Source organism: Thermobia domestica, chromosome 13 (genome assembly GCF_964235325.1).
Source record: "Thermobia domestica chromosome 13, izTheDome1.hap1.1, whole genome shotgun sequence".
Classification (NCBI taxonomy): domain Eukaryota; kingdom Metazoa; phylum Arthropoda; class Insecta; order Zygentoma; family Lepismatidae; genus Thermobia; species Thermobia domestica.
Genome location: NC_137466.1, coordinates 36157534 through 36169980, shown reverse-complemented (window position 1 = coordinate 36169980; position 12447 = coordinate 36157534). Strand labels below are relative to the sequence as shown.

The 12447-nt window shown below is 34.3% G+C and overlaps 1 protein-coding gene across 1 annotated transcript in view; it reads right to left on the bottom strand.

Moving 5' to 3' along the window:
* Positions 1 to 2472: 2472 nt before the first annotated feature.
* Positions 2473 to 12447, bottom strand: part of LOC145668098 (isochorismatase domain-containing protein 1-like) — a 38906-nt gene continuing 28931 nt past the window's right edge. The window contains exon 4 of the mRNA XM_081735621.1: positions 2473 to 8997. Coding sequence (XP_081591747.1) covers positions 8851 to 8997 — 147 coding nt within the window. The 3' untranslated portion in view covers positions 2473 to 8850. The remainder of the gene's footprint in view (positions 8998 to 12447) is intronic.

The window sequence follows — 12447 nt, the reverse complement described above, 5'->3', positions numbered from 1 at the left end:
CTCTGTATACGGTCTGTCATTAAAGACCCTCTTTTTCTCTGTTCCTTTTGGTGCTAAATCCAGTGCTAGCAATCATTTTCAGCAATTGAATTCACTAAATCGGAATGGTCCCTTGTCAGTATCACAAATTACGCACACATTTGAAGTAAACACTAAACGTTTGGGATCAGCTGTGTATTTTTCTGAGAAGGTGGCCGAAATACGAGGACCCAAAGTTAAAATAATAATAATAATAAAAACTAATTTATTACTCTAACAAACCACTTGAAAGGTTGATGAAATTCAGCATCACAATACGTGGCCTTCTGTTTATGTCTTGGTAAAATAATCGTGGATGAAGAAAAATCTTACTTTAATCCCGTCCTCATAATCTACATGTAAATGCATACCTAGATTCGAATTACCGAAACATTTTTCCATACCGAAAATCATAATAATTTTTTCCATGTTTGAAATTATTATTCTTCAATGTCCATTATTCGATGAAATTACATTGATTTTAAACATTAAAGTATAACTTCAATACCAACTGTTATACCTACATCACGTTTTTATATACATCGTAAAAATTCTTATACGACGAGCATGTCAAAATAGGGACTTTCTTTTTTTACGCGGGGATGGCAACACATGAAATTGAGTATGCGCAGGAGTATGTCCTAGTATTCTGTGCTCGCAGCAGAGAGAATTGTCCAAGTGGCGTTTAATAGTACGAGTAGTAGAAAGGTGAAATGGCTGCCTGTCATAGGATTTCTGTACGTCAAAGAACAGAATGCAGGTTACAACCATCAGGAATTGTGTGCCATTTACAGACCGACAATATTGAGTGAAAGGAAGATCAGGCAATAATGCAGAGTTTCAGGGAGGGCGTTGAAATACTCATGACGATGAATGCAGTGGATAGCCTAGTGATCAGATAAACGATCTGGTGGAGTACATTAATGAGAAAATGCGATCCAATCGCCGGATTACAAAAATGAACCATCAAAGTTTTCAGAAGTGTGTGCAAAGCTGGTTTATCACAAACTCGTGCGAAGTGGATGCCAACAATGCTCACAGACACTCACAAAGAGCAAAGAATAACAGATGCACGCGATTTTTGGCCCACTGAAGCAAAAAGGATAAGGATGAAATCTTTTCTTACATAGTTACGGGGACGAAGCTTTGACATCGTGCGCCAGTGAGGAGTAAATGCAATGGCAGCATTCTAATTCTCTTAAAGCGAAGACATTCAAACGAACACAATCAGTTCACAAAATCGTGGCAATCGTGTTTTGGAACCAAAAAGGTGTGATTCTTGTAACCAGGACAAACAATCGCAGCAGATACGTATTGTCAAACCGCACAATTTTTATCTTTACTGTTAATAAGTTTCTTTCTAAAGACTAAAAATTTACCGTTATGAGAGTCCACGAATCAATACAAAAATTTCTTAACAGTTGTACCGATGATGAAAAGGACTCAGAAGCCTTTTTATACGATTAAATTGATAAAACGCATGCTTATGTAGAGTTCAGGGTCAGTATTTATTATTATCAGATAATTAATAGTTTGGACGGGTGAAATTTGTGCCATTAGTGAAAGCATTCTGTGTATTCAGTCCTTTAGGGCGTGCACTCATGGCCACATAATACACAACTACAAAGTAATCAAGGTTCTGCCTGCAATGTACGACATATTCGACCATGAAGATCCTAAAGAGACTACAGTGGCTCATGTCTTTAATAATTTCCTTCCGCTCCTCCAAAATTCGCATGACGTTAACTCGGCAAATAGCGCACTCACGCAAATAGCGTTGTCACCCGTAGCATGGTCAGAATGCTTTTTGCTTACTTTCCATTAGAAAATGCTACTACATGACTCTACAGTAAGTATAAACAAACTGTTGATAACATTAATTATATCTATTAACCTTAATAATAATGTTCCTTCCAATTGTATTGTTTTAACCTGACTGGAACATTATTCAGGTTAGTAGATAATTAATGTACTGTGTTTCATACGCTTTGTTAGTAATATTGTAGATAACATCCCTCTTAATTTGGACAGTTGCCCTTTCTAATGGCGCGAGTTACTGTTGTATGTATTAAACTGACGTCATTCATATATGGTAACTCGTCACTACTATTTTTTTTTTAAATAATGGTATTGATAAAAGTGACTGAATTAGAAAAGAAACTAAATTATGTTACAAAAATATTTATTTCATATACATAATAATATGGACGCCAAACCACCAATATCACAATTGCTTATACTCATTCTCTAATATAAATCCAAAAATAAGACTTAATCACGATATATATAATTTACTAGTTCTATTTAAATGTAATCATAAACTAATTCCGGTTTACAGACTAGGCAGTAGTAAATATCACTATTTTATAATTTGTACAAAATATAAATATAAAATTATCAATTGCATCCTCATGCCACATATACTCGAAAACGGTGCTGTTACTAATTAGTGCATTTATGTCAAAAATTAGCAGTACTTACGTTTACACAATAAATGACAAATATAACTGCTTACAAGTATCATTTGATGTTATTTTGTATAAGTTTCTTTTACATTAAAAATACAAATCTCAAGCATTTATCTAAATGTATACATGAAAACTTTTAGCTACTTGACACTGAGTCTCAAACTGACGTGGCTCGAAGTGTCACTTGATATGGTGTAAATGTGAGTCTGTTTTCTTTAACCCAATCATTCAAAAATTTAACAGATCTTATATACAGTATATATATAAAAGAGGCTCACTCTTCGGAACATTTGACTAGCGCAGTGGTTCGCTGCAATACCGCTAGCGTATCTAATATCTTCCTTCTGAGGAAATATAGTTGAAATTCAATGCATAGTCCAATAATTTCTTTAAATGTTTTCAGTTTCAAGGAGCGATGGTTGTGATTATTGGATTTGGGGATTAGCTGTATCGAACGGAATAGTGATGAAGTGATGGGAATAGCAGAAAAGACAACAGTGTGTGTTATTCAAACTTTAAAAAAAAAAAAAATAAATAAATAAAAAAATAAAAAAAAATAAATAAAATAAAGTATATGGGCGAAAGAAGTTGACGTGATAAAATCTACGATGTAAGGAAAAAAGGGAATGGGACAGAATAAACTAATTGATAGACGGTATTAAAACGAATAATAGCGACGTGAAGATGAAGTCAGCTGAGGGCCGTGATACGTGGTAATTTCTCAGTTTGCGGTATGTACCCTACAAGTAATGGCAGAATACATGATGCTGATCTTATATACGTTTCGGTGAATGTACGCATTCTTTTTGCATTCTGGGAGCGATGGCGAATTACTTTTAAAACATGTGCATTGTGTATTTCCATAATCTTTCTCCATAATGCTGCTTCAGTTTTTTCTTTCTTTTTGTTTGGGAACGTTCGTATTTAAGTACAAGTGAACTAACGTGAGATTTGCAATTTGTACGTGTCGTAAAGAAGAGAAATGAATGGTTGAAGGATGATTGTCACACGATACAGACCTGACTAATTTTAATTCCACAGCTTTTGAATACTTGTTATTCATAAATAATATGGTCCTACACAAAGACATTTGCCACAGGAATGTGGAGTTTACGATGGTTTAATAATAATGAGGTCAACAAATATTTGGGAAGGTTGTGGTGCCGGAGCCAAGGCACACGGTGGACAATTGCTTCTTACTAGTTTGTGAGAAGACACATTTTCTTTGAGGCTTCCGAACCATATCCACGACTTGGAGTTAAAACGCGTCAACAAGGAATAAGTGTGCTCCCAACTTCCTCCGATTTTTATTAAGTTGCATGTTAACTTTTGTAAAAAAAATATTCAATTTTGATACAACACTATGTTTTCTTAAGTTTTTTTTACAATGTTCGCTACTTGGGGTTAAAATAGGTCAAGAATGAGGGAGAGGCTTTAACTCCCCATTCTTCTCACTCGGTTTGAAAACGTTTCACAATAACTCGTAAAAATTACTCTCTTTTGATGTAATATGGTGGATATGCTCTTTGAAGCTCTCACATAATCCTCACTCCACATCTCCGCTCTCACATCAGTCCATTCTTTGAGGATGACCTTACCCGCTCCCCCTCTACACTCCTTCCGATGTATAAAATACGTTCCAGGTTAACTTTCTGATTTTCGAGATTTAAAGACTTTGTTCTTGTTATTGGAGCTGACATTTGTGAGGGTTAATGCAATGAAAATATTAAATTAAATAAATAAAAGCTCACTTCTACAATCTACAGCAAGACAGGTTTAAATAAATATACAATGGTGTACAAAACTTACGGGTGAGACAAATAAAGTAACAAAATATTGGGTAGTCGTTGGAAATGAAATGAAAGCCTGATAGCATGTTACCAAAGTCTCTCACACTTGCGCGAAAAGCAAGACATTGCATGGCGTGACTGTATCGCCGAATAGATCTGCTATCTCAACATGAAGCAACTGATTGAAAGGGACAAGACAATGTGCCAGTGAGAGCTCAGCACGTGAATTGTGACGTTATTCACAACAACATGGCCCGGAGATAAAATCTGGATGACTTCACACGGGAAAGAATCATCGGCAAAATGGAAAAGTGATTGTGACAAGTGTGGCCCAGGAGTTTGGTATTACCCAGAGCATTGTTTCACGTGCATGAGGAGCATTGCGAACCACAGGCAATGCCGTGCGACGGAAATGTGGTGGTTAATCACCATCAATACAGCAAAGGCCGACCGCTACAATGTGAAACAAGCAAGAAAGAACTGGCATCAAACAGTGGGTGTATGTAACAGGACTGCACGACGCCCATTATTTTGTATGCCGTTGATAACCGCAAATTGGCGGCACAGTTTGCAGTGGTGCCAAGGTCATCAGGACTGGATTGAGGAAAAGTGGGTCACGTTCTCTTCTCAAATGAGAGTAGATTGTCTGAGAAGTGAATCTGGACGCACACTCATCTGGCGATATGAGAACACGCAATGAATCCATGAACATTGTCGAACATTATTGTTTTGATGGTCCAGTTCTTCTTGTGTGGGAAGCATAATATTGCATGGGTATACCAACTTCAAAATTTTTAAACGCGGTACACTCACCGGTCAACGTTATTATGGCACTGTACTTCCCCACGTGCGCCTTTTCAGACGTACAGTCGGCCCCGAATTTATCTTTTTGGATAATTCTCGACTACATCGAACTGTGTAGATGATGGGGCTCTTGGAACGAAAGGATATTTGACGAATGGACTGACCTGCCTCTTTCTCAGATTTGAATCCTACCAAGCACGTGTGAGATGTCTTGGAGCACGTCCCGATGCACCAAGAACCATGCAGCAGTTGTCAGAAACGCGGGTATAGGAATGAAACTCCATCTCACAAGTACTTATTGCCAACCTTACAAGCAACATGAGAGCATGTTGCAGGGCATGCATAGCTATCGGTGATTACATATTCTTCTAAGAACCATGTCATTGTTTCTGTAGTGTCACGGGGAGGGGCGAAGGGGAAAATCATGAGTTGAAGTGTCTTCCATGTAAGTTATTGTTTCTGCATAGAAGTTTCTGTTACATTATTTATGATAACGAAAATGAACAAATAAATATTGTGAAATAATTAATGGAATAATAACATTAACAAAACGGGAATGCTCTGAAAAAATTTATTCAGACGATATTTGTCAAACCAAAAATCAACGCGTCGGAGGTTTCATCTTGAGATCCAGGTAATCGTCCTAATGATAAGTTACTGCGACTTTCAATTCGTTTAAATTAAATTCTGTTAGATAATGAATTCTATTGGAAATTATCCTGTAATGGTGAAAAGATTAACCTAACATCAGACAAAAGGAATTGTTAGATGATGACTGTTGATCACAATTATCACATTAATAGAATATCCTACTATAGTAATAGATAGATTAAAATTTGGAGTAAGACACGATCATAACAAATTGTTACATTTTCAAACTTTGGTGTTGATTGAATCGGGATCAGTCTTATCTGAGGCACTGTTTTGCTTTTACATCCTTATCGAGCTTCTAAAACACAGGATCTACTATACTGCAATCGGACCATCATTAGATTTCTATACAAGGCGCTGAATTTCCAGTAGAGTTTGAATTTACGATCTCGTGCCCTAAAAGCGAGCATTCTAATCATAAGGCTACGGGAAGCCCTCGATTAAATTGTCAATATTAGTTTCACTATTATTATAAATATTATTTAGCTTCGACACATTATTAATACACCGTTAAGCCGATGGAAGTAAGTGATGATATATCAAGAACATATTCTCTTATGTAAACATCTGTGTTGTCACTCTATAATTAGATTTGCTTCATCAATACATATTTTTATTGAAAGTACGTTCTCATGCAGAATAAAGCAATTCTTAATCATCTTGTGAGTACATAACGAGTTAGCAAAACTATTTTATCGCAAGTAAGATATCAATATACAAAGTGAATTTATTTTTTGACATTGGAATAATATGTTACTCAGATTAAAATCGTTTTTCACACGCATTATATACTCGTAAGACAATGAACTACTGCTTTATTCTATGTGTAAAAGAACTTTCAATAAAAAGTTTAATGTAAAAAAAAAAACACTATATTCATTATACTATAGTATTGAAGAAATCACGTACTAGGAACATTACACTCTTCTGCATATGGAAGCGTGGCTTAAGTTAATGTAATTACAGTCTACAATGTGAATCTATTGCCTTCTATTAGGCCTATTTCTTTAGCACACAAATACAGAAATCAAGAATCCCTAAGTTCATGATTTCGCTTTCTGAAATTACAAAAGCATTAAAAGTAATGATTAGTTATCACTAAGTGTTAATTAACTAGTTATCACAATTTTTCATTTTCTTATTTGTCAGTTTATTTTTTGGACGTTTCCGGGATCTTAGGCTATGCCAATCTCGGAATTTTATATAGCTTCTCTGTTCGCAGTATAAAAAAATGAAGACATCATCTACTGAAGTGATTGAAATCAACTCAGAGGAAGAAACTTTCGATGTTCAAATCTTGTGTGTCAACCAGTATGAAAGCTAGTTCTACCCATTATGACCTTAAACACTGCTTTTACAATATTTAGCTTCTTTGTAAGTGGCCTTTCAGAAATAATCATGCTCTGAGAAAATCTCAATAGCTAATCAAAATACAATATCTTTATAGGATATTCAAACCCTACTGTCGATTCATCAAAAAAACTAACAGTATGATATGTTGTTTGCCACACCTATTCCTTTCTGATCAAAGAGTAATGATGCAATAGCACTGTATCAGAATATACTTCACGTAATCACTTACTAGACTCTAATTTTAAAGCAATGTTTTCACTTTTTACATTACATATCATTAAAGTAGCAAAATTACAAGGAACAATTTCAGAGTACAATTACCTTACAGAGACAGGTATTTACGAAAATTTGATGACGTTGACAAAGTTAACAACATGATTTATTTCTGGATATCTGCGTTAAGAATTTCAAAGGAAATCACATTAAATCAATTTAAAAACGTAAATCAACCAGCAATTATTCAAATTATTACTTCATTGCAGTTTCCAATATTTTATACACAGTTTCCGTGCTTTCCTTAATCAACAGCAACAACAAAATGAAGAATCTCTGGGTTACAATTTTAACATCCACTCAGAAAGAATTTTACAATAATATATGATCTGTTATACAGGGTGTTATAAATATTTGTCACAATTTGAATAAATTCCTCACATCAAAATAAGAAAAAAAAAGTTTATATGGACCTGTGGTTGAAAGTGCATAGTTTAATAGTGAAAACGAAACGTAAACGTGAAAAAATGAACTTAAAAGGTCCATAGTTCCACTACTATAGGATCGATCGTAGTCGGGTCAAGACATCACTGAGGAACTAATATGTGAACTATCCAAATATCCATCTCTCAGAATCTCCTGTACTTGCACAATCATTTTTAGAGAGACTGTTTGGGAGTACTTGATCACTCTCTACCTACCTCTCTAAAAATTGGTGTGCAAGTACTGGAGCATTCATAAACATGGGTATTTGGGTAGTTCACATATCAGTTCCTCAGTGATGTCTTGACCCGACTACGATAGGTCCCATAGTAATGGAGATATGAACTTTTAAAGTTCACTTATTTCACGTTTTCGTCTCCCCAAAACTCCAAAACTATCCACTTTTGATCACAGGTCCATCTGCACTTTCTTTCTTTTTTTCTTTTTTCTTTTTGATTTTGATGTGAGGAATCTATTCGTAAAATATTAAGCCACATTTTTAAAACACCCTGTATATGATCTGTATATAATTTACAACAACAGAACATTATAATGAATAAAACTACTGAAGATTGGGATATGATTTAGTTTGATAATACACAGTGAAAATAATGTAAATAATAAACAATTACCAATAAAAATTATATAAGTATAAAATAACAATAAAAATTGTGTAAGTATAATTCAAAATTTCTGTTTTATTTGCTTCATAAGAAAAAAAAATGTTGCAAAATCTGGTAAGCTGCAATAATGTGTGCTGTCAATTTTAAAATATGCAAATTCCAAAATTAATTCTGTAAATACCTACTTCTTACAACAAAAAATTATGTATTGCTAAAGTTAACTCTTCATTTTCATGGATCATACAGAAAAGTCACTGGAGAGTCAACACAATGAGCTTAAAATTACAAAGATAAAGACACAATATTAAAGACTTCGGATGGAGAACAGCAAAGCTTTACAACGCACTTTTTATTTCTTGATTCTCAATAATTGTATAATTATGCACCGTTTTCGACCTATTCTACCACTTACATGTAATATGTACACAATATTTTCCCCTGATTAAATTATATTTTCGATGCCAATCCAGTGTTAGGAGATACTGTTTTGATTAAGGAACGGATGCTGCTAAAGCTAGGATTATTTTTATCACCAAGCAACTTGAAGATCACAGTCTCACTTGTTGTTATGAAGCAACCTATCTGTCGCAGCCTCTGTGAAGAAAATTTAAAAAAAAAAAGTTTTAATTACTGTACACTTCTTGTATATTAACCTTCCTAATGCTAAGCGGAGTTCAACTGGGCCCGTGTTCATTTTTTGTTATTTATTTAAAGATAGAAATTTGTGAATCAATTTTACTTTTAATGTGAGAAAAAATTAACCCTATTTATGATCATGCCATTATCTATGCACGATATGTGCAAATCAGTTTATAAAAATAATAAACAGAAACTAATATACGGACTCCGTACAGCAGTTGGTGATATAGAAACATTCTCTATTTCGAACTTTCTCTCCATTAATCTCTATATGTTGGCAACATTGCTTTGATTCTGCGTTTCATATATTGGTAATAGTTCTATACTGGAAACATTCTAGTGATTTTCTTGGAGGGAAAAATAATCTGTATCTGATACTGTTAGATTTACGGGAACATTGTATGTGGAAATTGCTGTTGTAAAATTGTAAAATTTCGTTGTTTCTAGATATTTTTTTTTTTTCCCGAGTGAAGTGATTGCTTGATTATTACAAAAATGTCAAACAAGAAAGCTTGGCAATATAATTTGACCAATCCAGGACCTGATGACAAAATCATTCGCTTTTTAGAACGAAATAAGGAAGTGTAGACAGTCTTTCAAACACTCCGGAAGTTGATAATGCTTTAGAAACAGTCACTGAATCTTCGAATAAAAGAAGTAAAAATAGACCTAGAGTTCAACATAGTGAAATATCTAGTGAGAGTGCAGTGACATAAATTACTTTATTAAAAAAACTGTTCATTTCATAACATTATTCTAGTTTTTCCCGGTTTTACAACAAATCACTCTCTCTGTAATCCTAATAATATTCCCTATATCATTTGGGTCCATGACATTTGGGCGCAGACATTTGGACGTGGCCGTTTGGGCGCAAAACCTTTTAACCGAATAGGTTTACCTATCTACATATGTTACAATGTATTTCATAACTAGAGCCCGGACGTTTAAGAACTAAAATGTGAAAATAGGCACTGGAAATTTCGAAAAACCTCCACAAATAATTTTGCAAAAAATTAAAATAACATCTTGAACACATCATAGTTCCTGAACATCATGCACAACTTGTCTCTACCAGTTGAAAAGAAATGGGAAGGAACTGCAGCAGACTCGCGAGTATCCAGTCTCCGTACTATGCGGCTTTGTTTTAAAACAATATTTATTTTTAATAAAAGACATATGTAACAAAGATATGTAATTTGTGTTAAAAAGCGTACGATTTTCGTTAATGTTTAGTTATTTTAAAGTTGTGACTATATATTCATACTGCACTGTGTCTTGGATTTTTTGAGTCAGACATTATTAAATTTATCTTAAAATGTGTACAATATTGTACATATTTTCATTTTCTATAATAAATTATTGAAATGCGTGCTACAAAACATAAGAAGTTTTTATTAAGTATTGGCCTGTACCAAGAGGTCAGAAGAAACGAATGAGCTAGTTTTATAATAAAAATGGTGCTTTTAATGCTACGGGTGGTTCAGGAAGTACTATGTAAATATTTATTGAATGCTTTTTGTTATTTGATCTGCCCATTAGGCCGGATAGTTTGTTATATTATACTCAAGTATAATGTATCATAGTCCGTAAAATGTTGGAACACTCTCTCTCTATATATATATTTGTTCATGCTTAGCTTTGAGAATTATTTGATATTAATCATTATATTTAAGGTTTAGTTTTAATTGTAAGATTCGGAAAAATAATACCATACTTAAGTAATGTCTATAAAAATTACATATAACCTGATATTTTAGTCATATTCCATATTTTGTCCTTATTATCATGTTATGTGGGTTCAAAAGTGTATATTCTGTAAGTTATCATAGGTTTCGTATTATTTTCAAGGAAATTTTAACGTAGGGAATCTTCGCAAGGAAACACAAAATTTCAATTCTGTAATTTCTTCAAAATTTATCATTGAAAAATTCAGGCATGATGTCTTTTGGCACATCCCTTTGTTTAGGTAGTAATTATTTTCTCATTGGAGCAGAGAAATCTCAGCTTCGTTTGAGGCTCATTCCAGATATCATCATTGGTTCGGTTTCTTTTGATGTGTCGAGATTTAAGATGCTATCCTTTTGTTGCGTCATCAGAGAGCCAATTAGAGCTCTTCTCCTTGTCTTTCTTGGTCTTTCTACAGATATTTCAGTTCCTCGTCCATAAATTGTGAAAAATTTGGAAATCATCACCAAAGTTAATTGAAGTTAACGGAAATTGTGTGATTAGTGACTGACTAAATTGGATAAAGTTTTGAAAATTTCATTTTGGAAAAGCTCAATGGACAGTTAGCAGAGTACCCAAGCAAAACTCGTGGGGAAGCTGATTGGTGGCAGCCATAGTGCAGCCGAATGCAAGGACAGTTACTGTAAGGTGAAATTTTTTTTTAGAGCACCAGCAGATTTTCCTTCCGAAAATCGGTGCAGACAATAAATCAGACGTCCAGACGTCCTGACGTCTAGAATTTTTCAAGCCTGAACAAGAGGATTATTGACAGAAATTCATTATGTGTTACTTATGATGTTACTATGAAACTTCAGCTTTTTCTTTTCAATAACCTCGCACGAAATAGTGTCCTAAATATACAAACATAAGTTTATTTATATTCTTTCTCCCCTTCAGATAGGCCCGTATCCACGGGAAGCAGCCCCCCTAAATTTTTACTGCTCCCTAAAATTTTCACGGGAGGCTTGCAAATAAACTATAATATGGTTGGATTAACCCTCCTAACTTCTACCCCCCCCCCTACATTTTTGGGGTGGCTACAAGCCTGCCCTCAGCTCTGAGATGATTAATGTTTGTTATATGGTGGTACATTTACAAAAGATTATATCATGAAAGTTTTGCGCTTTTGTGTTCTGAAGTCCACAAGTGAAAGAAAGAAAGAAAAAAAAATCATAAAAGCAAACATTTGAATAGTTCAGCCTTTGATAGGTTTCGTCCAGTAGATTGATTTCTTTTTCATTGTTTCATTCACTGGAGCAGAATATTGTGTTCATTACTCGTCATGACATATCACAAACATTCATTATCAAAGGACATAGTGGATCAATAGTGGAGCGCTCACCTCTAGTGTGATGGGTACCTGGTTTGAATTCAAGCCATGTGGATTTGTGGTGGGCAACATCGTGTCCGTGGGTTTTCTCGCGATTCAGACATTACCTCTCACATGACCATTCCATCGATTCTTTTATAATCATTCACTCTCATTAATCATCCGTCTGCCTTTGCCTATAGGACATATTCGTAGAACATAAAAGTAGAAATTTCATTTTATTTTATTCAGTAATAGGCCACTGTAACTAGTTAGTTATCATTACTGTGAGACCACATCTGTTTATTTGTTAGTCTAAATGTTAACTTATGTGCTCAAAACACTTCAGCCAATTGGTAAATGTTCACATG